Source organism: Homarus americanus, unplaced genomic scaffold, assembly GCF_018991925.1.
Source record: "Homarus americanus isolate GMGI-L3 unplaced genomic scaffold, GMGI_Hamer_2.0 scaffold50564, whole genome shotgun sequence".
Classification (NCBI taxonomy): domain Eukaryota; kingdom Metazoa; phylum Arthropoda; class Malacostraca; order Decapoda; family Nephropidae; genus Homarus; species Homarus americanus.
The window spans coordinates 5728634-5754678 of record NW_024715014.1 but is presented as its reverse complement, the minus strand read 5'-3'; the positions used below and the strand labels follow the sequence as shown (position 1 = coordinate 5754678).

The 26045-nt window shown below is 36.6% G+C and overlaps 1 protein-coding gene across 15 annotated transcripts in view; it reads left to right on the top strand.

The window, feature by feature from the left end:
* The window catches only part of LOC121854165 (serine/threonine-protein kinase Tao-like), a 52443-nt gene that overhangs the window by 8848 nt on the left and 17550 nt on the right, over window positions 1-26045 (top strand). For 2 of the 15 annotated variants that reach the window (XM_042348628.1, XM_042348619.1), the window contains exons 5-9: window positions 3369-3481; window positions 5062-5277; window positions 5516-5681; window positions 6390-6437; window positions 12212-12807. In XM_042348628.1, the coding sequence (XP_042204562.1) occupies window positions 3369-3481; window positions 5062-5277; window positions 5516-5681; window positions 6390-6437; window positions 12212-12807 (1139 nt within the window). The remainder of the gene's footprint in view (window positions 1-3368; window positions 3482-5061; window positions 5278-5515; window positions 5682-6389; window positions 6438-12211; window positions 12808-26045) is intronic. The other 13 variants (XM_042348650.1, XM_042348642.1, XM_042348638.1 and 10 more) reach the window with 13 other exon arrangements.

The window sequence follows — 26045 nt, the reverse complement described above, 5'->3', positions numbered from 1 at the left end:
TGCAGGTACAGTAATAAGTTTTGTTTATTTATTTCATCTTGGTTTTCTGACATTTCATAATTATGGCAGTGATAGATCACTATTGGAAGTATGGTGAAAGAAGATTAGTATGCAGTTAAAAAAGGGTTGGGAACCCTGCCATTATCAGCTAATTTAGTTTATTTACTGTACACTATATGTGTTGTTTAGTTTGTTGAGAAAGGACCAGGAACAAAACATTAGGGCAAGTGTGAAAATCAAAGCCCTTGGGGGAAAATCAGGCATTTTGGGTGATGAAACTAAGAGTATTGATATTTACCAAGAACATTGAAAGTGCTCTCTGCCTAGTTTCTGTGTGTAACTGTAAGAAGATGAAAACAAGTTCCCATGGGATCAAATTTTCTGTGGAAGATACAAAGGAGACCAATGAGGTAGTGAATTCGTGCTTCACTGGGGATTCAGAATTTGGTGTTTCAGAGCCATAAAAATTGATGCTAAAAATGACTGTGACAGAAAAATTCTCCTCTCCTGAGAACATTGTTATCAAGGGCATTATTGAAAAGAATAAATGAACTAAAGAATGACTGAGAAAGGCTGTTTATTTTTCCTTTGCCTTAAAAATGTCAGAGGCACAAGCAAATTTGCATTGCTGAAAAGCTGTCTCTTGAAGTTTGTATCCATGTTGATAAAAAGGTTGAATGCAGATTCTCAGTGAATTATATTACTGTTGTTCAAAGTTTAATTGGCATATTACATCACAATGTCCAAAGATGGATGAATGACCAACTTGTGTCTTCTGTGTTGGAACCCCTGCCCTTCCCTTGATATGCCTCATGAATTGGTTAACCATTTTGCTTTTAGCAGTGTCCTGTGGTGATCTTTCTGCATCTGGGGGTGATTGAGTCAGATAATAACAATGAGTTGCTCTTCCCAAGACACATTCATTATTGTGTGTTCCCAGATACTCAGGAACAGGAACAAAGGGGTGGTGGAATGGCATTGATGTATTCCCTGGCCTTATCAAACACTGGGTAAGTACTTGACCTGATGACTTAATTGTGTCTTCCTTTGAGTCTATGGAAGTTGCCATTAACCTTCACCACCAAATTGTTAACTTAAGAGTGGTCATGGCACTGACTGAAAGTTTGTAGAACAATTAGTTCTTTCCCTGAGTCTTTTAAAATAAAAATAGGAAACTGTTTATAACTTCAAATAATTTGTTTGGACCTTTGTTCAAGCCCAGTTCTACTGAGTTTCTGGAGTTGATAGATCTCGACAACTTTTTAAATCGTGTCTGTTGCCATGGAAGTCTCGAGTCGTAGCTTAGACCTAGTTTTATCTTAGGGTGACTTTCTTGTGAGGACGTAGTCCTGTAATCTTAAGCAGCTTCAGAAGAGTGAAATCAGGAGAGGAAACTAAATCCTTTACAGTTCAACCATAAACATTTCTCTCTCTTGCGATGTTGACAGACTGTATCATATCATTTCCCTCATTTCAAGTGGTTTGAACAATCAGACCTGGAGAGAGAGAGAAAAAACGATACCATGCCGAAGCCTACATGGGAGGCTTAGCTTTTTGAAATGAAGTCATGTGATTAGTCGGAATATCCTGTTAAACTGGAATTTTCAACTTTTTGAAAGTCTGTTTTATGTGGGGCTGCAGTGTGGGTAGTAGGTGGAGTTCATGTGTTCCTGGACGGGGTTTGACTAAGCTAGTTCCCACCCAGGAGGTAAACAGTGGAAAGAAATCTTATTTCTTCATTAGAGCTTTACTATGTGTGCATCATTATCACCAGTTAGATTCATTTGAATGAATTAAGTTAAAGGCAAAGTCTGAGTGGTTTTGGGAGTCTACAGGCCTTGGCAGAAAGATGAAGGATATCAGACGGTAAAACTTGGGTACTAAATTTTGTATGATAATATGTTTTGTATTGTAACTTCCCAGATTAGCTCTTTTGGGAAGTCCCTTTAATCCTTTAAATTATTATCACCCCCTCCCCCCATCACTGCTTCCTTTCTCCTTGTCCCCTTGCACTCTACCAGTGGATTGTCATTTCTCTTATGCAATACCCATATAAGTAATTTAAGGCAATGAACTCGTATATAAAGCATACGGGTATATTGTTGCAAGTTCCATTCTTGAATTTCCAGTTACAAATAAAAATTGAGGTACAGTCTTTTGAACATCCAGTCCCAGTAAAATAACTTCATCGTCCCCATTTGTTATTCATTTTGATAGGGCATATTTTTGCCAGAGCGGTGTGTTCAGTTGAACACAGTGTTTTGTTTTATAATGTACCGTATAGGTTTACTGTGTAAACACTGTGTCGTGAATGATCACTTCTCACTATGAAAATACATAGTGTTAGGATCACCTCGTCTTAAAACCTGCACGTTGAAAACTGGTGAGGAAAATAGCACAATTGTTATTGGCTGCAGACAACTGTAATTAAACTTGAGAGATGTTAAGTTTACAGTAGGGTTGTTTGACTATTTGATCCATGTGCCTTTTAAAGCATCAGTTGGATCATGGTTGAGCTAATGTTTCCAGACCCTGATTTATGGCAACTGTTACCTGAACCCTTTAAAATGCTTTCCTCTGCCTAAGAAGTCATATAACCCTATGCATTCAATCATTTGTTTTTTCTCTGTATTTCTGTAAACAGGACGATGTTTTTTACTACAATACTTGTTTCATTTATATTTGGTACATTAAAAACTTTCATGACACATCAAGTGGGATTTTAGTGTGATTAGAACTGGTGAATTAGCATCTGTTTTTAATTTGTGGAATTTCCATAGACTGTGACTATTGGGACACTGTTAAGGAATATATATTTCTGTGCAACTATTAACTATCCTTTTTTTTTATACATTCACAGCCTACAATGGTAAACTGTCATGTTGTTAATTATGTTTATTGACTCATTTTATAATTGGTATTTTTAAACAATTGTTCTTATATAAGATGATTCACACAACTTTTGCTCATCTCTTAAGTTGCTATTTGTTTGGTTGTACAATTGGGATTTCTCAGTTACTAAAATACCAAGCACCTCATGTGGTACTTTATGACTTGATCATGTTATGTATATATTTAGGATCGGTACTTTTATGTGTTTACAAAGTTACATTCACCCAATCCTTTCATACACTATCCTCATTACTTTCTCACATACTGCTTCAAACTATGTCATTACTGTAGATATTTCCAGACTTTCTTGGCTCATTCTAGGGATTTCTACCTTATGCTGTCATCTTCATTGATTCTTTGTCCCCATTATAACTATCCATTTAATTCTTGTAGTTCAGGGGATTCCTTGCTGAATAGTGATGGTAGGTCAGGTCTCGGGGACGTTCACTGTATTTTATTGTATATTTTCTTTGCAGCGGATTTTGGTAGTGCAAGTATTGCATCTCCTGCCAATAGTTTTGTCGGAACACCATACTGGATGGCTCCTGAGGTCATTTTGGCTATGGATGAAGGACAGTATGATGGAAAGGTGAGGTTTTGTGTTGATGTAATCCAGCATTAGGCATTAGTACAGTTTTTTGGAAAGATATTTTGTATGTATTTAACAAGGCTAAAAATGTCAGTCTTATTCACCCATGGAAAAATTATTGTTCTCTCACAAAACATCTACTTCCCTCGCATTTAAAGTTTATTCCATTCCATTCTCTGTTTATTTACTCGTCGGTCTCTTTTTTTTTTTTTTTTGTATGCTGGATCAAGACGTATAGGATCCTCAAAGAAAGGGGAATAATAGTGATAATGGTGCACGTCAAGTGTGGAAGGTGGCAGAAAAGGAGCTAAGACAACATAAATATCTTGTCTTGCTATTCAGTTTGTATATGCTGTATACAAAGTGAATCCTTGTGTGCACCTCTATTATTATTATTAAAGTATTAATATTATTATTGGCATCAAGTATAAAATTACTCTACTGTTCATAATCCACAATCATTCTTTGGACTTTATCTAATTTGTCACTTGTAAATCTCACTGACTCCCATGTACAGTATAGTCCATCTCTCTCTCTCTCTATGGTGGTCTCATTTTCATAAATTTTACTAATCCTTATTTTCTTGTTATATCTTAATACCTTTCTCAATGAAATTTTCAAACAACCATAATATTTCTCAAAGTAACCATAATTCTTTCTCACAGTCTTGATCTGTGATTACAGGACCACTTCTATACACCAGAATTCTCTCTTTTTGTACTCTCTGGGGTGCTTCAGAAAATCCAGCATCAGTCTGGATGGTTTGTGTGTTTGTATGTGCGGTTGAATGTCTGTGTGGGTGTATCACTCGGCACATGTATAGTACTGTATACCCAATATTGGTGTGCTACAACACCCTTTCTTCCCACGTCCATGTACTGGGTGGAGTGAGCCAGCACGTACCCGACCACAATAATAACAAACACCAGACTGACCAAGCGTGGAGCACAGTGCAGCAAGTGTTAACCATGTGGTCAAATATGTTTCATGGGAAGAAAATGTGGGAGATATTTTGAATCCAACAGGAAGAGGCAAGTTAGAGGCATTAAGGCTCAAGAACAATATTTGTTTTGAATAAATCCAGAAATAATGAGAAATTGAAGTGAATGAAACATCACATGGAACTGAGGAGGGTTTGCTTAGGTATTAGACACATACGGTAGTGAGAAAATAGAAGGCGAACGATGGGTCAAAGAGTGTACGATACACACAATTGGAGGGAGGGGGAAGACCAAGGAGTTGTGCTAAAGTGGGGTGGTGGACATGTGGGATGCAGCACTTTGTGTAAAAGGTCAAAGAATATGGTGTTAATTTGTCTTTGTAGATGGGTGTGCTTGTGATGGGTTATACCAGGTGGTGAGAAGTGACACTAATAAACTAGACACCGTAGATATCTAGGGGACTTGTTTAGAAATAGGACATGTAAATAAACTGCTGTGAAGAAAATAATTTTAATAATCTTGACCATGATGAATCAGTTTGTCTCAGTATATATGTTGTGGATTATTTATCGTACAATATTAATATATATATATATATCCACGATGATGAAATCTATCAAATTTTATTATTTTAAACAGGTGGATGTATGGTCCCTAGGCATCACATGCATAGAACTGGCCGAGCGCAAACCGCCCTACTTCAACATGAATGCCATGAGTGCCTTGTACCACATTGCCCAAAATGATGCCCCAAAAATGTCTGCTCCAGAGTGGTCAAAAGATTTCCAACACTTTGTTGAGTCTTGCCTTCAGAAATCTCCACCAGATCGACCTACCTCGGCCAGGCTCCTCTCTGTAAGTACTGTACTGTATTGAACATCTAGAATGAGGATGTTTTGTTATCGTGTTTTGGCCTTGGTATTTGTTACATTCTGTATGTTCAGATTGGCAATATGATAATATTTACTTAGAGAAAGATTTGTAATCGTCATGATGAATGAATGTAGTTTAAGATTTAATTGTGTCTAAATAATATTAATTTCTTTATAATATATTTGGTACATTTCACTAACGAGTCACTCTTACTCTGCAGCACGAGTTCATTTTGAGACATCGGTCACCTCACATCATCTTGGATCTAATTGCTCGTACCAAGAAAGCCGTTCGTGAGTTTGATAATCTGAACTATCGAAAAATGAAAAAAATCCTCCTGTACGAAACGGAGAGCCAGCAGGGGGACGTAGAAGGTGAGCCTGAAGGTATAAATACTTGGAGATTTGTACTGTCTGTTTATATATTTATGAAGATTATCTTATCTGTCTTGTAGTTATTTAAAGGAGTATACAGATGAAGCTCAGGGAAAACTGTATTTTAATTTTCAGTGATTTTGCTGTACCTATGCACGAAGCATGTGTGTCATTTTTAGGGTAATTGATTTGTGTTTCTTCCAAACTCTTCCATTTTATTTTCTTGAATTATCAAGAAATTAGAAATTTAAATTATATTTATTTCTGTTAGATAAAGCAGCTATAATTAAGGAAGTGCTATATTTTTTCTTAGGGAATTTAGACATATAAAACTGAAATTTGAAAATCTGTGGATAGTGTACTTTTAAAATTTGTATGAATCAATTCACTAATTTGCTAAAACTTAATATTGGTTTTGAAATACACATTTGATATAAGTGTTGCCAATGGGAGTAATAGTAATGTAGATGTATTTTCTTAATTGTGTTTGATATTTATTACAAGTAAGTGAATATGAAATGCATGATGTAAATTAAACTTTAGATTCATATGGTGGCTTTTTAATTTGTATGTTGCATATCTAGAGCATTGTTTAATGGAAATTTTATAAGGTGTGATTTATTTGTTTAAGAGAAAGAGTTAGCATTCCTTTGTAAAAATTTACTGATGGTTGTAAACTGTTTCATGCAACTCGGTACCTCCATTTCCCCTCCCCTCGAGACCCTGTTACGGGTCGAGTGCGGGTCCCCTCTTGGCATTCCATCCTGGGTAAGATGCTAGATTGCACAAGTTCAGCTGGGCGGGAAAAAACTGGCTCAATTAACATTTGTGATGGGTTATATAAACAGCATGATTGGTAGTCAACTGGGCAGTGTTGTTAATTTAGATTTAACTTTCGTATCAGGTTCTTACTACACCTGTTAAGAAAAATTAAATCCTACTCATTTTAAAATATTGAAAATAGAAAAAAATTTTATCTTCATAATAATTTGATTCACCAACAATCCATAATACTTCAGTTCTTATTAAAACATACTGTAACCTCTTTAATGGATTTTGAAGTAAGGTCACATAATATAAAAGTTACTGCTGGAAAGGTCTTATCAATGCATTTATTTTGAACATTGTTTTCATTTTGTCTCGTGACTTCTTGTTTTACTCCTAGGTCACCCATGGTGTGATGCCAGTTTGATCTTCCAAGAATTTTGGTTAGTGACATGTCCAAATTTTAAAGACCAGCATAAGAAAGCAGTCGTACTTTTTTCCACATACTGTATGTGATAGAGGCCTATTCACTGATGTGCAGCCAATCAAGAGTAGGTTTACAAGATATAATTCACTTGTTTGAGGTGATATGCTCTAAGTATTGTTTAAAAACCTTTCTTGGAATACATTATAGCAGTGCCAGCTGATTAAACTAGATTTCTGTGGTCAAATCTCTATAAAGTACAGTATGGTATCAAAACCCCTCCTATGCTTATCAAAGAAACCTACTTCAATTTCTTGGTTTTGATATTAAAGCAAAAGGACTTTTACGTTATCTGTGTATGATTCATAATTTATTTGTAATGCTCATTTCAATTACAAATTTGTCCAAGAAAATGGCCTTCCAGTAATCATTGATGGTTGTGAGTAGCAGACAACAATTGATGATTTATGAGAAATGGTTTATGTTTCTTTTGAGATGGAGCATTGCTGATTATAATTCTTTGGGCCAGTTTGTCCCGTCCACTGCTGATGCTTGATAATCACACTGGCCACATGCCTCACTTAGAGTACCTGGCTCTGCATATGTGAGGAGTACACAAAATTACACCCAGTGCCTTACATCTTACTGTATATTTGTGTAAGTTTATTCAATCAATGAATGAAACATATTGGGCAAGGATAGTTGTACATAATCATAATTGTAAAAAGATTAAGTTAAATATGAGTTGCCTGTATTTCTTGAATAAAGTGTGAGATTAGTATATGAAAACATGGAAAATATGACAACAATTATAATGAGGATTGAAATGCATGTCTAATGTAGTTAGTTAAGTTCAAGGGTTGTTTGGTAAAGAGGTGAGTAAAGTACTTCATTTTGTTAATGTGTAAGCATTAAGGACGATATTTCATTTAGAAAGTATGGCAAAGGTTCAGGTAACAGAATGCACTACATTAAGACTTCACACTATTAGACGAATTCAAGTTGAAACCAAGTCATTAATTCAAATTAGTCTGCCTTTGGTAGCAACAATAGTAAATTATTATACCCTACAGTACTGTTCTGTCAACTGTAATGGCTACCTGTAGTTTGGTGTTAAGGCTAATGATGTGGGCATAATTCTTTAGAAACAGTATTTATAATGGATATACTAAAACCTTGATGCAGTAACATTACATTATGAAATGGCTCACACAATGCTCATATCACTCAAAGTAATGATGTAATTCTATACTTATCTAAGAAGAAGGGTTACATCATAAGACCTTGTACGGTGGCAAAAATAAGAACCAGAGTGTAGGGCATCAATCATACCTAGCAAGGCCTGTAGCCAACGAGAGTCCGTGTATTCTACTATTAACAGGTTGTGAGATATATTAAGGCATATAGTTTGGGGAGTGCTCTGGTTGGTGGAGGAGAGTGTATGGTTGTCACAGGGTGAAGAGGTGTGATTTTTTTTTTAATATATACAGGAATTAGCCCACACAGGTCACTGACCCACATCGGGACCTGGGGGGCGAAAATGTAGTAATAATAATAATAATACTGTAGTAATAATAATAATACTGTAATAATAATACTGTAAAAATAATTCATAGTAAATAAAATTTATAATATGGCACGAAATACAAAATTGAAAATAAAATACTACTGATAATAATATTAAGAGAAACAATTGAGACCCTGCAATTGTGTGTAAATGAGGCAGAAAGTCAAATCAGCAACCTGGGACTTGATCACAATTTTCGTGATGCCATATGACAGCAGCGTCTACCATTAGACAACACATTATGCTTTCAATATCTTCCCAGGCGGTAGTACCTCCCTGTTTGGTAGCTGCCTACTACATCAAATAATGCTGAGGGGATTGTCAGATTGGTATAAGTCTTGTGGGGTTGTCAAGTCACTGAAAGACCTGTACAAGTGGTTTGGTGATAGTGATAGAGGAAAGTGTTGGTGATCTAGATGATTGGTGTTGGTGTTGATGTAAATGGTTGGTGGTGGTATTGATGTAAATGGTTGATGGTGTAGATGGTTGGTGGTGTTAGGGGTTTGTGGTACAAATGGTTGGTGGTTCTGATGGTTAGTGACATTCTTAGTGCAATTTGTTTATGGTTCAGATGTAAAATAAATTTTTCAGGGATGCAAAGTGGGGGGGGGGGTCTGCTTCAGTTGTTTATTCATAGATACATTTCAGTTTTGATTTATGAACACACCTTAGCATATAGATTGCTTTCATTTCTCTGGATTCACACATAAAAAATTGACATTTTACCACTCTTGTATTTGTCATTTCTCTGTATTTATGGCATCATGGGAAGACCCCTTGTGCACCATGTGAAGGAAGCAAGGCCTTTACCAAAGCACTTTATTGCTGTACAAGAATTGTTGAGCTTTTAAAGGGTCATAGCCACTTAACCCAACCTGGTTCCTGGTGAGCCAATAAAAGAGCACGGTTAACAGCATAACTTCCGACCTTATTGAAGACTGGTTTGTGAGTTGTTTTATTTTTTGGGAATGAAATTTGAGTTAAGAACTGGAGAGTAAAGGCTGCAAGAGACCTTACAGCATGGAGAGCTGCCATCAGGGAATCACAGCTAATCCCTGCTAGCATGGAAAATGACCATAAGATGTTGAAGATCATGGTGATTGATAAGGGAGTGATGGCAGCATTTGAAATACTGTATACCATCTACGGTTGACATTACTGTGTCTCATTTGCTTGAAGCAACTTCTGGGCCAAATACTGGTAGTTCTTTACACTTGCCTAAACCTAACGCCAGCCCCTCCTTTAACAGAAAAACAATTTAATAGTGGTAGACTATATACTCAGTTTCATATAATAGAGATTATGGAATTTAGTTATTCATATACTGTAATATTATTGCATTACTGACTGTAGTGCAGTACAGTAATTTAAAAATATAACATAAAAGTGCTTAGTATCAAAGAAAAAGTATTAAATATCCAAAAATTTGATAAGGAAACCCTGACCAAGAATTTGGATTTCCTGATAATCAAGTGTACCATATAAAATGTGCATTATGATGGCCGAGAAACTGTGACATCATTAATGTATTACAGTGGTCCCTCGGTTAACGAGCACAATCCGTTCTAGAAGGTTGCTCGTTAACTGAAACCATTGTTTCAATGGGTTTTTGGGTAATTGGTTCCAGCTCACCGAAAATTGCCTAAATTCAACAAAAAAGGTAGAAAAGTTCACTTACTTTGAGGTGTGTATGTAGAAGGCTCCTGGATGATGATGATGATGATGATGGGAATTAGAATGGGGGTGGAGGAGAAGGGAGAAGAGAAGGCATTGGGGAGGAAGAGAGGTCACCCCATGGTGCCATTTCACCCATAAAATTTTAGTTCTCTTGGTGTAATTCAAGATTATTTTCTTTAAATCAACACTGCACTGCATTATATATTGTCAATATGTAAAATAAATTTCAAAATGACCAATAATTTGCTTGCAAACACAGAAAAAAGCGTTTAGTTGAAGAGAGTCTCGAGCAAGATGTTACCTCCACTGAAAAGACACAAAGACTGACGCCTGTATGGGGTGTTGAGAGGCTGGATGGCGAGCATAAAACTAGTTTCATTACCTTCAATTATGTTCAATAATTGTTAAAAGGACTAAAAAAATTAATATTAAACTTTTAAAATTATTGAATAGTATAAACTTCTTGATATTTGCTAAAATGGTAAGGAATTTAAGCCCTAGAACCGATTACTGTATTGGCGGACTAATACTACAGCTGGTGGACCGCCAAATGCAAGCGAAAACATGTTCAGGTCGGCTCGTAAGAAACTCGTTAATTGAGGGATTGCTCGTTAACCGAGGTTAAGAATCTTATGGAAGGTAACTCGTTAACCGAGGTACCACTGTACAGTATTTTATGTATATTCTGTACATGGGGGGATCATCCTCATAAGGGACAGAACTTGCTTGAATAAGTCTGGTATAAGGTTGAATTGTTGAGCACAGTTTTGGCTTTAAGCCAATTTAAGGAAACAAAAAATATATTTTTACCAGTTGCAATTTTCTCTGTTGGCTTGGCGAATTGGCTAGGAATTAACATACCTTGGTAACATTGCTGATGTCGCATTCCAGCTTGAACAAAAATATATTTTTACCAGTTGCAATTTTCTCTGCCTTATCAATCCATATATACTTTTTAACTTCAGCCATCATCTTGGTGTCATAGGTTTTTGAGTTGAAAAGAAAAAACCGTACTTTACAGTAATATGTTACAAACAAAAAACTAGGCAACAGTGAACCAGACAAATTACTGTTACAATGGACTGGCCAGTAGTCATCAAGGAAACAAACTTATGCACTGTATGCACTTCTTATTGTAGATTCAGTTGAAGTTTTATAGCAGTGGTCTATCCTCTCTCTAATGTAAATAGATAGAAGCATTATTCAACAGAACTATGACCTCTCACCCAGTGCAGTACGTATATATTTACAGTGAGAGCCTATTAAAATAAATGTTATTTTTAGAAGAATGGGGTAAAGCCAAGCTCCAGTATTTCAGAATCTGATAAAGTGAAGTCTTATTGTATGTAGTGGTTACAGATGAAGATGGTCTGCTGAGAAGGTTGTGGAGTAAAAAGGATGTAATAAGAAGATAAAGAAGGGTCTGTGAGTAAAAGTAAAAGAGGAAGTGGTGAAAAAATAAGAGCTGAAAAATAAAGATTAGATGGTAAAAAGTTTACATTAAATTTAAGGGTCAGTTGAGAGAAGATTGTTGTGATTAACATGAGGTGTTGATTGTTTTGGAAGGAAATAGTAAGGGAGTGATTTGTGTAGTTATGATAGGGAGGCACAGCAGAGTAATTTGGGAAGATGGATCTGTACTTGGTAACGTTATGTAAAAGAGAAGGCTGCACGAATGGAGTATCTTGGGAAGGACAAGTGTGTAGACGTGGTAAGGAATTGATCGGTGTACCTGAAATAGAGTTGGAAGATAAGGATTTTAATTCATTGGTAGTTGTGTACTGTAGTTGTTGACTTCCATTGTCATTTTTCATAATTGTTAATAGATGTAATTCAGTTTTATTCCATTATGCATGTGCTGCTGCTTAATTATTGTATTAGTTACTGTACTCAGATCACAATTTGTACCACACCTGTATTTTGGTAATCGTTTCAGTAGATGAATATTTTTTATGAATTATACTGAATGTTGACTAAATATATTCAGACCTCTGATAATTGGAATATGTACATAAGATCAATATTCTTAGATAATTTTCTTTTACTGATTGAGTTAGTAAGTATGGTAGGTAGGAGATAGAATAACATTGAACCTTTACTGACTCACAGACTCCACAGAGGAGGACCCAGCGGGAGGCGACAGCAGCAAGAGCAACAGCATCACGTCAGAGAAGTCAGTCATATCAGCCGGGGTCAGTCAGTCGTCCCAGTCCCAGTCATCCTCCACCAACTCCCTCCATCATCATCATTTACTCCACCAGCCCCATCATCCATACCAAACACAGTCTCAACCCATTTTACAACATTCACCATATATTGCCCCTCCAGTACCACCACATCATCATCATCCTTCACATCATCATCATCAGTCACACTATTCACCACAGCCACAGCATCATGCACTTCCATATCACCATCAATCTACCACACCGTCACTTTCGCCATCTCCGTCATCGTCATCTTTACATCAAACAGATTTAGGTATACCCAATAATAATCACCATCCATTAACACCACCATCTACACATATACCACCATCAGCCATTGACACCACTACCATTTCCTCCATCACTAGTACCAATGCAACAGCCTCCACCACCCCAACCCTTCTGCTTCAGCTTCCGGGGCAGAATGCTCCCTCCACCACTACCAACAACAACGCCACCAACAACGCGTCTTCTACTGTCAAGTCGCGTCGTGGACGGGTAGGCGGCTCCTCCCCTTTGCCTTCCACCACTCACGTTGCCACCTGCTCGCTAGCTTGGACGGTGCACCATACTCCCAAATTAACTCACATTTTTATTAACACAACTGTTGCCAGACTAACCAGCCAGTCCATCAGCTGCCTGGCAGTTTGTAGTTGCTAAATGCTAACCAACTGTAAAGCTGGATGGATTGACCTGCTTTTCAGTTTGCACCCTTACTCACTAACATGAAAAGGAAGGGAAATTATAATAACTTAATATTCATTGTCTGTAAATATAAGCTTTCATGGTTTCCTTGTGCAAAGTACCATAACCACAATTTTCTCAATTGCATTATTGCAATGCTTTCTTTTCTTACCTATGCAGCTCTTAATCAAATTCAAGTGCACTTCTGATGAGGAAAGTAATTTGGAGCAATGAATTATTTCATTAAAAATGAATGATATTTTAAGCACTTTAGATAGAATTACTAGACATGGTAAAAACAACGGTTTGCCAATAATATGTTAGTGAGCTTATTTATACACTTACAAGTGGCTAATTGATATATCATTATCAATAATGTTCAGAGTAGGATTAGTTTTATATTATTCCAGTATCCCAGTTGAGCTAAATTATTTTCATATGGATGCTTTTCATACTCTCTAGATTTCTTCTGTCAAAAGCCCTTAAAATTTCAACAAACTGAAAATTAGCAAAATTAAATTACAATTATCATTTGTAATAGTTCTTGAATGATGGGGCAATAGTTCAAGCAGTCCCTGCAGACAAGAAACTAAAACATTAGCAGTCATTACCCTTTGCTGCTCAGTATTTCCCTCCCTGGTTCCCCCTGACTTAAAAAATTGTTGTACATAGACGTAGAAGCCCTTAGATGGTTCTTCCCTTTATAGTGAGAATATAGATTTCAGTAATGCTGAAAAATAGAGCTTTCATACTTGCCTTGTAATGTGCTTTCCGTGCCATAATCTCAGGATACTGCATCTTTGAACGGCATTTCCTAAGCCTTTTGTAGGTAGTGAAGTGCTTGTTTTTAAAGAAGGACTATAGTCTGTTTTGATCGTTGCTAAAGTGCCTGCTTTCAGTTCATATAAAAATCTTCGTTAGGTTTTGCTATGAATGCAATTCCAGAGTCAGCTGAATGTGTGCTCAAAGTCTTCTCACTAACATGTTTTGGTTGCTGTTTAGCTGCACATCTGATGTTAATTGTGTGTATCACGGGCTTAATTATTGCTTCTTCTGAATGCCCAACTCTCAATAAGCGTATGAGTAGAAGGTGGCTGGAGGCAAATTGGGGAGTGGAGTGTTTAGGCTTGTGTCTGGGTTTGGTGGATGTATTGCAGGAGACCTTTGGGCTTTCCCTACATTCCCTAGTTGAAAATAACTAGATGGTGCTTTAATGACAATAGTATGGGAGATATGTTAATGCTCGTAAGCTTCATATGTCAGCAAGGGTCCTCCACACTGTGATGTTGGTGTTCAGTTATTAGTACTATTGTGAAAAGTATTTGGTAACTTATTTGTTCTTGGAAATATAGATTAAAATAAACAATTGTTACGTAGCATTAAGTGCACTTCGTTATTTTATCGCCACAGTGGAATTTATACTTAATAGGCATTGTAATCTGTTAGTGATATTCTAATAACAGATGAATATTAATAGATTCTCATTTAACAAGTTTTATCAATTATATATTTAAACAGTCCATAAATAATGTACCGTACCATTTTTCAAGTATGGTAATAGTTTTCGTGTAGCCGTTGTACTGTTCATTATTATTTTCTTTATCTAAATTGATAAATTTCAGTCTCTCTCTTTTTGTTTTAACTAAGTTTTGCTAGACGCGTTGGTGAAGTGGGCGTGGTTGTCATGTGGAGGCTAACTCACTTTAACCTAAGCTTATGCACATGGGATTTTTGCTATAATCCCAAATTGTGCCCAATTAAATTTAATTGTGTAAATCAAAACATTGCAAAATTTGAAGACCATGTAAACAGGTCCAGTTTCATTGTATTTTAATACATTATTTTTAGTGGTAAGTATTTTTTTACATGAGTTCCATTATTTTTATTGATTAATTGAGCACAATTTAAAGGTATAGCAATTCTGTGTATAACTAGAGCCTGCCTTGTCTATTAGGAATTTTACTTGCAGGAAAAATTTCTTTTTATTCTTTAAGTTTGCAGCATCCACTAAAGTTTTGACAAAGTGATGGGTTAATTATACAGTATACATTAAAACACTCCTCATGTATTAAGAAATTTGTTTGTACTGTAGTGGAATTTTTTTTTGGAGATGTTCTTTGGTATAATTGTTTTATGATTGGGAAATTACTCAATATTTTCTTTTATAAGAAAATTAGTGGCTAGTTAACTGGTTAATTTAGCTGCTAGCACTTTGACAAGCAGGAACATTTGCCGGTAAGCAAGTGTAGGGGTGTGGGGACGATTAATCACAGTCTACTATTGCAGTGCATGGCTCTGGGGAAGCATTTTGGTATTGTCATGTGCATGCATTGCACATAATTATATCATGTGTTTAATTTGTATAATGTATTGATAGCAAGTGTTTTGGCCATGGATAATTAATCCACATATATAGCTTTTGACTCGCTCACTATCTTTAGCCCCAAAACAACTGATTTTTTTTATATTTGAGGAACTGTTGTACTTTCATATATTGTTTTCGTGTCAGGGAGGGTTGTCTAGAGAAACAGGGATATATGGTAAGGACAGAAATTGTCTCGGCAAGTGTAGCCTATTGGAAAAGTGGAATAAAGTAGGGAAGGACAAAATAGCTCAATAATGGAAAGAACAGAGGTATAAAGTGGGAAAACAGTATTAACTGAAAGGAAAATTGTAGTGGTTATCATATGACAAACTAACAAGTGGTTCAAGAAAAGAATGAGATCAGTGGAAGAAGGGCAGCCAGTTAAATGACGTGGATCCCCTGCCCTCTCAGTGAGTGATGTAAAAGTTGTCTGGAAACTAAAAGGGTAACTTCCAAGAACTCCAAATTTATCTAACCTGATTGACATGCGAGGTTTGCCTGTAGCAGGTGGGTCCCGAGACTCATTAGGCACTACCTTTAAGTGGTGACTGTCGTTCCTAATATACTCCCCTTTTTAAGGACTATGGTTGCAGTGGAAATATATGACTAATTAGTGGAATATATTCAAGGGTTTATTTAGGTTATCAAATGATAGACTTAGTAGGTAATAAATGAGTGCAACATTATGGGCTTTGTCATAAAATGGGATATGAGAGGCAGTTCTTCATTATTTTATTTACACGGTCTTGGTGGGTCAGGGGATACAACCTGTGTAAATCATCAGCTGACTACCTGTAATCATAAGTTAGTAAAATTTGCTCATCTATAAGTTTTCTGCAAAAATTTGTGGAAGTGTAAATGTGGTGTACGGCATATGAAAGGGTGATGCGTATGTGGCAATAGGGTTTTGCACTGTTTACTTTGTCTGTCCCACATATATGGTGTCAATTTTGTGAAATCAGTTTCTTCCTCTCTTTTTGCTTGAATTATTTCTTCTTTTTTTGTATTCTGGATACATGTAATGTAGTGAATTTTTAGTGAAAGTGTCCAAGTGTTAAAAGTGGAAATTCTTTTCCATTGATTCTGTATCTTAAATTAGTGAAATCAACTTTTATACCAAGATGGTTTAGCTTCAAAAAGACTGTCCATTCATCCATCCCTCTGTACCACCAATAGGGTGTCTATAGTTTGTAGTCAACTCCTTTCACATATTTCATGTAATATATTATTTTATTCCTCTGGCCAAAGGAGTACAGTACAGTGGTCAGCATGTCTGTTTGTCTGTTAAGTAATTTTTTGAAAGATTTTTCTCTTTATTGGGGGAAGAAATTTGGTGGCTACTTTTATTCCCCATAGCTCTTGAGGAGTTTGTCCTTCATGGTGTAGTGTTAGTACAGGAGGGAACTGGATTACCTAAAGAAGACCTGCACTATTCAGTAGGGTCACTGTGGACAACACCCTTCTTATATTTGACCTGGGATAAAGCCCAGGACATGGTAAGAGGTTAGCACTGTTTAACCAAATTGACTTTCTGTGTAATAAGTTTGTAAAATAATTTTTTTGTCAGGTTTCATTGGAATTTCATACCTTTTTCTGCTGTTGTTGTATATAAATGTTTTATGAGTGTGACAAGATTTAGCTTAAATAGTTTGTCACTGCTCTTGTGGGTGATACAGACTGGAGAGAAAGAGACGGCGGGCAAGTGTGTTTAAGGGTTTAGGAATAGAAAGGGAATTAACCTGGTGGAGGTGCTGTCAAAGGAATGGTCTAGTAATAGCAAACTCCTTATGAAATGGAAGTCACGGAAGTGGTAATAGCATGATTGAAAGTGACTTGGTAACTGTTAAAAGCAGCTAATAAAGGATAGTGAGAGACTGCAATGCTGCTGTTGGAGGTAACCTGTAATAACCTCAACTTAGACTGCTGAATTTTTTAAATAAGAATTAGGAAGGGAAACCAGAAGCCAAGGTTAAGGTGAAAAGGGATAAGGTAGTGGAAATATATTAGAGACTGGAGGAAGAAGTGTAGGAGAAAACTGGGATAATTAGAGGAAATTAGAATGGAGATGGAGAGAGAATGAGCAACTTTCAGGAAGGTTTTGTGGGTACAGCTGAAGACATGTGTAACAATGTCTTTGAAACCATAGAAAGGGAAAAGAATGAATAATGAAGCACAAGCAGTGTTATAGAAGAACAAAGTTGGGGGAGATTGGACAAAGGATGTGAGGAGGAAGCATTTGTACCTGAACCAGGGTTAAATGGAGCGAATTAGTGCAGTGAAGAGAGCAGTATATAGAGCAAAAGATGAGAGAGAGAACTGTATGAAGAGACTGAGGGAAATTGTCATGAGATGGATATCATTGTTAACCCCTTGTGTGTGGGGGTCTATGTGCTGAATAAAATCGCCAGGCTTTAACCAAATAAAATATTAAAAGTGGCACCCTGTAGTTAAGGACAACAAGGAGAAGATAGTAGTTTGTGGAGTGGAGAAGGGATGTATCAAAGATCTGTTTAACCATCAAGGGCAAGAGTGAAGAGGTTGGTAGAGGTGATGGAAATAATAATACAGTAATAAGGGAAGTGGAAAGGGCACTTCAAAAGATGGCGAATGAGAAGGCTGCTGGAAGTAATGACCTCACTATGGAGATGATGTGAGCAGCCGAGTGAAAAGGATTTAAGTGATGTTTCTTTTTTTTATTTTTTTTATAGAGATATATTGGTAGAATGTGGGAAGGGATTGCTAATTTCAACATGGAAAAATATGGGAGACATACAGTATCACTAGTTCATTACACAGCCAGTCATTGAAGTTGCTGGAGTGGATCTTGTACAGGAACCCCCAGTTTAACAATGGGGTTGCATTCCTGAAAACCTAACACTAAGCTAAATTATCGCTGAACGAGGGATAACAGCAAAGCACGTAGGGCGAGCAAGTTCAAATGGTAGGTCGGTAAACACTGAGTACGGTACTCCCTCTCTTTTAAGTGAATTTGTTATGAACATTTTTTAAGTTAAATGATTGATTTTATTAACACCGAAAATTCATTATCACCGATGTGGTACAGAGTTAAATGATTTAGTGAGCACAATGTGAACCTAATTTGAAGAAATTTCAAATTGCCCATGTCAAAAATGAACATTGCGCTGAGTGAATGCCATGATGTTACATTGGCGGAGGGAGCACTGCTGGGCTCACGACACAGTTTTAGCCCTCTACCTCCACACACACACACACACACACACACACACACGTACACACACACACACGTACACACACACACGTTCACTTCCCACACATATACACCAATGCCCTTCATTTTTCTTATTTTATAGTTTTATATTATATTTTCTTTATTTCTAAGCAACGTTAGAGATTGTAATGTTTTTTTTTTTATGACGTAGCGATTGTAACATGCAAAGTCATCTTACAGGCGACCTCATCACCAGTTTTTCCTCCTTCCTCGTGACTCAAACTATTGCTAAACCGAATTTTCACCTAACATTCAGCGGGAAAGGATGTCAAAAAATTTTATCGCTAAACCGAATTAACATTAAACGAAGGATACCTGTATCTGAGAATGTGGAGAACCAGTAAGGATAGAGAATGGAAAGAGGGATGGATGTTGAACTGTTCATAGTAATACAAATAGAGAAGACAAGGGACTCCAGAAGAGATGAGGCTCTTGGGTTTGTTGACCTGGAAAAGGCATACAATAGTCCATTAAGAAAATTGGCATTTGGAGTTATAATGTGGTTTGGAGGTGGGGGAACCTGTGTTGAAGGTGCAAGAGGCAACGTATAAGGAGGGAGAATTTTGTGAGGAGTTTGACGTTGGCTATAGGGTGGGTAGTGCCTTAAACCACCTCTTGTTAATGTGGTAATGGAATTAATTGGTAGGAAGAGGACTGAGCAGGGTATAAAAACATGAAAAAGAAGGGAACTACAGGGGCCTAAATTTGTTAGATTAGGTTATGAAAATTGTGGAAAGAGTGATTGAGGAATAGGTAGGGAGAGAGAGAGTGGATATAAACAATTGTGGTTTATGCTAGGTAGGGGGACAGCAGTTAATAATTATGGTCAGACAACTACAACAGAAAATATTTAGGGAAGGAGAGAAGACTGTACTTCATATTTGTAAACTTAGAGAAAGTGTTTGACATGGTACAGCAGGAAATAGTGAAGTGGGCAGTGAGAAAGCCTTATTTGAGTGGCTATGGCATTACGGTATATGAGGGCTCAGAGGCACTGTGAGAGTAAATGGCGAGGAGTGAAGAATTTGAGGGGAAGTAAGAGATCATAAGCAGTATGAGGGGACTTCACGACTAGTCTGCCATGGGACCTGATGGCTGCTGGTGATGTAGTATTGAAGAGACTGCAGAGAAATAAAAAAAAATGGAAGGAAGAAATAGACTTAAGGGTTTGAGAGTAAATAGAGGACAATAAAATTTTGACTGCTGGCATGGGTGGGGAATCCATAATGGGAAGTGGAAAATGGCTTTGTGCTGTCTGTAAGAAAGGTGTTGACAACATCTTAATGATTATAGTGTACAGTGAATGTGGAAGGGGGTACACAAGAGGTGCTGTGGAGTGGATGGCAGACTGCAGAATGTTGCTGACTTAAGTGTTGTGTGTGTGCAGGTATTAATGCTGGAGAAACTCAACATTGGGGATATGTCCCTGGACTGTGTCAGAGAGTTCTGTTACCTTGGTGACATGATCACTGTCTGGTGTGGGTGCTGAAGTGTGCTCACTTGCAAGAGCCAGTAGTGGTTGGAGGATATTTAGGTAGTTTATGCTTTTATTAACATCAAGAGGACCTTTCTTCGACCTGAAAGGAAAGATGATTGTATCTGACATTAGAAGTGTGATGTTGCAAGTCGGTAAAATGGTCAATTAAACAGGATGACATATGCAGGCATTAGCAAACAGAAAAGAGAATGGTGAGTTGAATGAGTAATGTGACACTGGGAGACAGGAAACACTGTTCAGAGCTAAAAGGGCATTGGGATTATCGGCAGTTTTGCATTGAGGTAGGTTGAGATGGTTTGGGCAGGTGGAGAGAATGGATGAGACTATACAGGTCAAGAGATGCATGATACTTAAATGTGGAGGGGAGAAGATCCGGGTGTAAGCCAAGAATGACAAGGAAAGAGGTTGTAAGAAATAACAAAGGAATTAGTAACCTGGCAAGAGGCTCCAAGAGACCATGGTACTGTGGGTGGCAAGCGTGGTAAATGGCTGTTGTTGATGAGATAGCCACTGCCAGGATAAGACCTCATTTTCATATGAGTTATTTTCTTTATTCACATAATATTTTTATTATAATTTGCACATTTTCTAAATACAGGTAGAGTAATTCCTTTATATTCATGAAATTAAGCCTTAAGGAAGGTTAGAGCATTATTTCTAGTGGGGTATAGGATCCAGGAGTATTGATTGTGATGATCAAATTATTCTGCTCTGTGATTACTTTGCCTCTTTTGATGAAAGTTCTTCCTGTAGTCTAGTATATCTTGGTCTTGGATACAGTACTGTGTGTTTAGGTCTGAGTTTGTAGTGCTGTTTGTTCCTTGTTGCTTCCATCAGGGTTTGTAGAGTTGTATGTGTGGAGAACCAGAGTGGTGACAGACTTACAGCTCTTGCTTTTTGGCAACTGATTAACTAATGCTTTCCACTTCTTACGGACTGTAGGTAAGTTGAGAGAAATCCTCTCCTGTAATTCTCTAATTTTCTAACTGAGTTTTTGGGGTACAGGTAGATCACATTTGTACGAGTGGAGGGATTCAGGAGCCCTGGGATATCAGCTTGCAAGCCTGGCAACTCCATAATAAGCTGCCTGATCCATGCATGTTATAAATTGACATTTCAATATCAGTCCTTCATATTTTTCTCTTAATTTGTTCAGGTTTAAGTATTGTACTCACCCTTTAATTTTATTTTATTTATTTATTTTTTTTTATTTTAGAATGACGTCTGTTAGAATATTTATCTTGTCTTATTGATCTTAAGTCTTCTGCTCAACATCTTCAAGGTTAAGGTGTAATGTGTTTACCTATATCCATGGACACTAAAATATTTCTGAGCATGTTATTAAACATTGAAGTTCATAATTGCATAATATTTTAAGTTTAAAGACCAGCTCATGTCCTGAATTTTTTTTTATCGTAGATCATTGTAAGATACTTACTATATTATTCAGTTAAGTAATGTAAATATCTTACATTAATTAGCTGCAGGATATTGTGTCATTCAACTGCACTTGATCAAACCAAGAATTTTCATCACCTGGACACTATCTGATCCTTTGGCACTGTTTTGAAAAGATAAAAAAATCAGAAAGAATCTGATGTATTGCAATATTAATCCAGTCTTTTCAATAAGTACCTTGTGAGACCATTTGGTCCATTTAGACACTGCACAAAAATTTTAAAATGTTAGAATATTATAGATAAGAACAAATAGTGGTCCTGTCAGCTGGGTTGTCACATGATAGTTAAATGTTCTTGTGGGATGTGGCTCACCCTGATGGATACCTCTCACCTCAACCATTCTTTTGTTTATTAACTTTGTATGCACACTTTGCACTAGTGGTGTTGTATTCGCCTTTTTTTTTTTATATAGTACAGGTTGACAACCCTTTATCCGAAATTCTGAAAACCGAAAGTTTTTTTGTGGAGCAATTTTTTTTTATTATTTTTTTGTTTTTATTTTTTTATTTATTTTTTTTAACAGGGATTAGCCCACCCAGGCATAGATCACTGACCCACATCGGGGCCTGGTGGGCGAAAATGTAATATTAATACTAATTATAATAATAATAATTATTCATAGTAAATAAAAAAATTAATAAAAAATCCATCAAAATAAAATAATAATAACAATAACAATACAAAGAAAATATAATAATAAAATTAATAATAATAATAATAACAATAATACTGTATTAATAAAATAATAATAATAATAAAGAAATACAAGAATGAAAAAAAATAAAAAGTGAGAAACACGACCTAGACCTATGAATTATTATTATTATTATTATTATTATTATTATTATTATTATATTTTTGCTTCCCAGGCCCCAATGTGGGTCAGTGACTTGTGCCTGGGTGGGCTAATATGCATTAAAAATAAATAAATAAATAAATAAAATAAATAAATAAATAAATAACCATTCTGAAAACCGAAAAATTCCGAAATGCCTCTGGCCCCAAGGATTTCGGATAAGGGATTGTCAACCTGTACTGTACTCTCCATATCATCACTAAGCCAAGTCCAGGTGACATTGGTGGTGGTGTTGGTGGCAGCGAAAGGCCAAATGAGTGAATAAGCCTACAAGCTTTGTTGATAAACTGAAGTAGCTACAGCTTCACATGATACACCTTATGCTTTTGGAGGTGTAAACAGGTTAACTCTTACAACTTAATGGTTTTGTATGTTAGTGTTGTGTCATGTCAAGGTGTGTGGTGGCTGAATGGATACAACATTCACCTTGTGTGTTAAGGATTGCTGGTTTTGCTTGATCCTCAAGACCAATTTGCTAGGACTGGGTACCTAACATGACAATTTGGGGAACTGAAGGTATCAAGGGCTTAGTACACAATATTCTCTACCTGCACTGCCCCTAACAGGCCATCAGGCTTTTGTGACCTATTATTCACAATGTTATGTCAGTGTGTTTGTTTATCATATACACTATCATTGAACAGGATACTGTGAATGCATTTCCTGGGAATTCCAGACCCAACTTACCCCAGTCCTTTTTGGTGTAGTACAGTATACTGTATTAAGTTTCACATATTTCATATTACAGTATAGAGAAACATAAGACTTTGCTTGAGTGCAATTTTAAGCAGGTAATGTACTTTAAATATGTACTATACTGTACCCTGTGGTACAGTATTTCATTTACATCAAAATAAAGCAGTTGTATAGTTGAGGGCATCCTGCAAAGATATAAAATTTAGTTCAGTGTTAAAAGAATACCAGTAGGTCCTGTGCATAATGTATAGAGGATCATTTCTGGGAAAGGTTTCTTTAATCTGATTTATGATTTAACTGTGGTTGTCCATTATAGACACTTATTGCAAGTTGACCAAGTCTGTCAAAAGACACAGGGTTGGGGGCAAACCATGTCTTCGCTGCAGTTAGATAATCAACTAGTACATGATCATCATTAACGTTTTACTACCATTATTCATGCATGCACGTGTTATCCACGATTACCTGATGGTAGTTGTTGGGTGAAATCAAAGCAGGATATCCCCAACCCCACATACTCACCACCACAAACCCAGGGCACCAGGCCAGAAAATACAGCAGAGACTAGGGGGATGGACACAGGGATGTTGAAGCAAACTCTTATGGCAGGATTACTTTTCTGATGCAAACCCAGTGTAAAATTATATTGTGCTTATCAGTTTAACCAGAAATCAACATATTAAACTGATTGTGTTGGAATCATTGTGCTGTGGAAAACAAATCTGAGTGTTTTAAATATATTGTACTTGATCTGTGGGTGTACACATTAAAAAAAATTATTGAGCAGGGGGGGGGGGGAGTCTACTGACTTCCGTAATGATTCACACATCACCTGATGTGCCGGGAGGGTTGGTATGCATGCCTGTATGGGCAACAAATATGTAAGGACACCCTCAGGCAAAGACAGCAGGGCTACCACCATAACACAGGACACAACACACATATTCTACTTTCCCTCGTCTGTGGTGTCATATTGCTTCGCACATAATCTGTGCGGTACAGTACTTTTAATCTGTGCGGTACAGTCCTTTTTTTTTACTGTGTACCTCCTCATTCATTGGACCTCTCATTGATCATCATCTGCTTTTTTATATAGTGCATTATACTTATACCTCCTCTCTCAAGAGTCATGATTTCTTATATACTGTGCTGTGCATATACTGTATCTTTACACCTTTTGCATCTGTTAACATAGCTGGCGGCATTGTAGCCATGTTAGACTCGTCACTGTAATATTAAAACTTAAAATTGTAGACATATAAACAGCAATAATGAGAGCATTTAAAGAGCAAAAATTATACAAATTGCTGTACAAAATGCATCACAATCATCCCTGATACTCCCCTTATCACAACAGCATCCTTAGCAACAGTGCTGTGCCACAAACCCTCCAATCTCTCCACACACTCACCACACAGCTTCACTGATGTAAACCTGTGGATACATAAAAATTTATACCTTATGATGATTATTTCTTTTATTGTATTTTTTGCACTCTGTATGAAGGCTTGTGTGTGCATGTAACTAAGGAAAAAAAAAAGAACACTTGCATCTATCCAAAATTATGAGTTGAAAAATAGTTTATACATATGATAACTCCTTATTTTTACTTTTTGTATTGTAAGATTGAGTGTGTGTAACTGAGTAAAGAAAATGACAATTACATATATATACGGTACCCAAAATTATAAGTAAAAAAATAACCATACCATTACATATAGCTCACAGGTGAGAAACGGTTGGAAATATCCTCACTCAGCCCAGGAATTACTTTTGGCACTCATTTTAAATAATTTATTCCATAACATAACACATTTTTAGAGCGTTCTATATACCGGGACTTTAGATATACGATCCCATACCTGTATTCAGTATATTAAGACATTATTGTACCTATAACTGCTGAGGGGAGTCAAGATGGTGTACAGTATATCAGCATGCCAGCAGGAGACACACTAGTAGACATGATATAGACTGTTGTGTGCTGCTGTTTACTCTTACTGTATATTTATGCTCGGTTTAGTTCACAAGCACAGGTAGTCCCCAGTTTATGAAGGGATTCACCTCTCATACAATGAAGCACATTATCCCATAGACTCCCATTATATAAGCCGAGATATATTCCTAGGAAATACGAGTAAAACACTAATAAAATGTGCCCAAAATTTAATTATTATTGTACGTACAGTATAGGTCAAGGGAAGTTACAAGGAAAAAGTTAACTTAATAATACAGGTATCCCTCACTATACGAACGTTTGAGATAGGAAGATTCGCTTATATGAACTACTTAATTGCTACCTCTTTTTTGTGTTACAAAAGCTGCCCTCGCTTATGAATATTGGTCTCGGCTAAACTGTTACTGCTGGTGACATGGCATCATTATATGGCTCATAGCCACTCAAAGATACCCTGTATTTGAAATGGTGTGGGAAAAATCAAAAGTTTTATGTTAATAGGCATCTGGTCCCAAATATATGAGGTATATGCATAGGACTGAAAGAGTTAATACATTTTAGATGTTTCGATCATCTAAATCCTCCCAATCATATTCATTGTCTCCAAGTTGAGGAGATCAGGTGCTAAAGTTACCCGGAGGGGAAGAATGCCCTCAAAAGCTGATAATGTCAAATTGGCTATCATTACACCAAGGCTACAGTCCTCACACATGATATACAGACCGTCCACCATCATTATATTATGTTCTTAACTGGCTGTCATTCAAAATTGGAAGTGACTCATAGAAAATCCATTTGAGGGATTTTCTGTCTACTTTATTTTAATAATTGGCTTTTAAGGAAATTCTTTAATAGCAGTTTGTTGGTATGTTCAGATTGTCAAGTACGTAATCTCTTTAAGGCAATCATGACATGGTGAGACATATACATACAATCATGAGAAATATGTAAGTGTGAAAGTGAGTCCCTG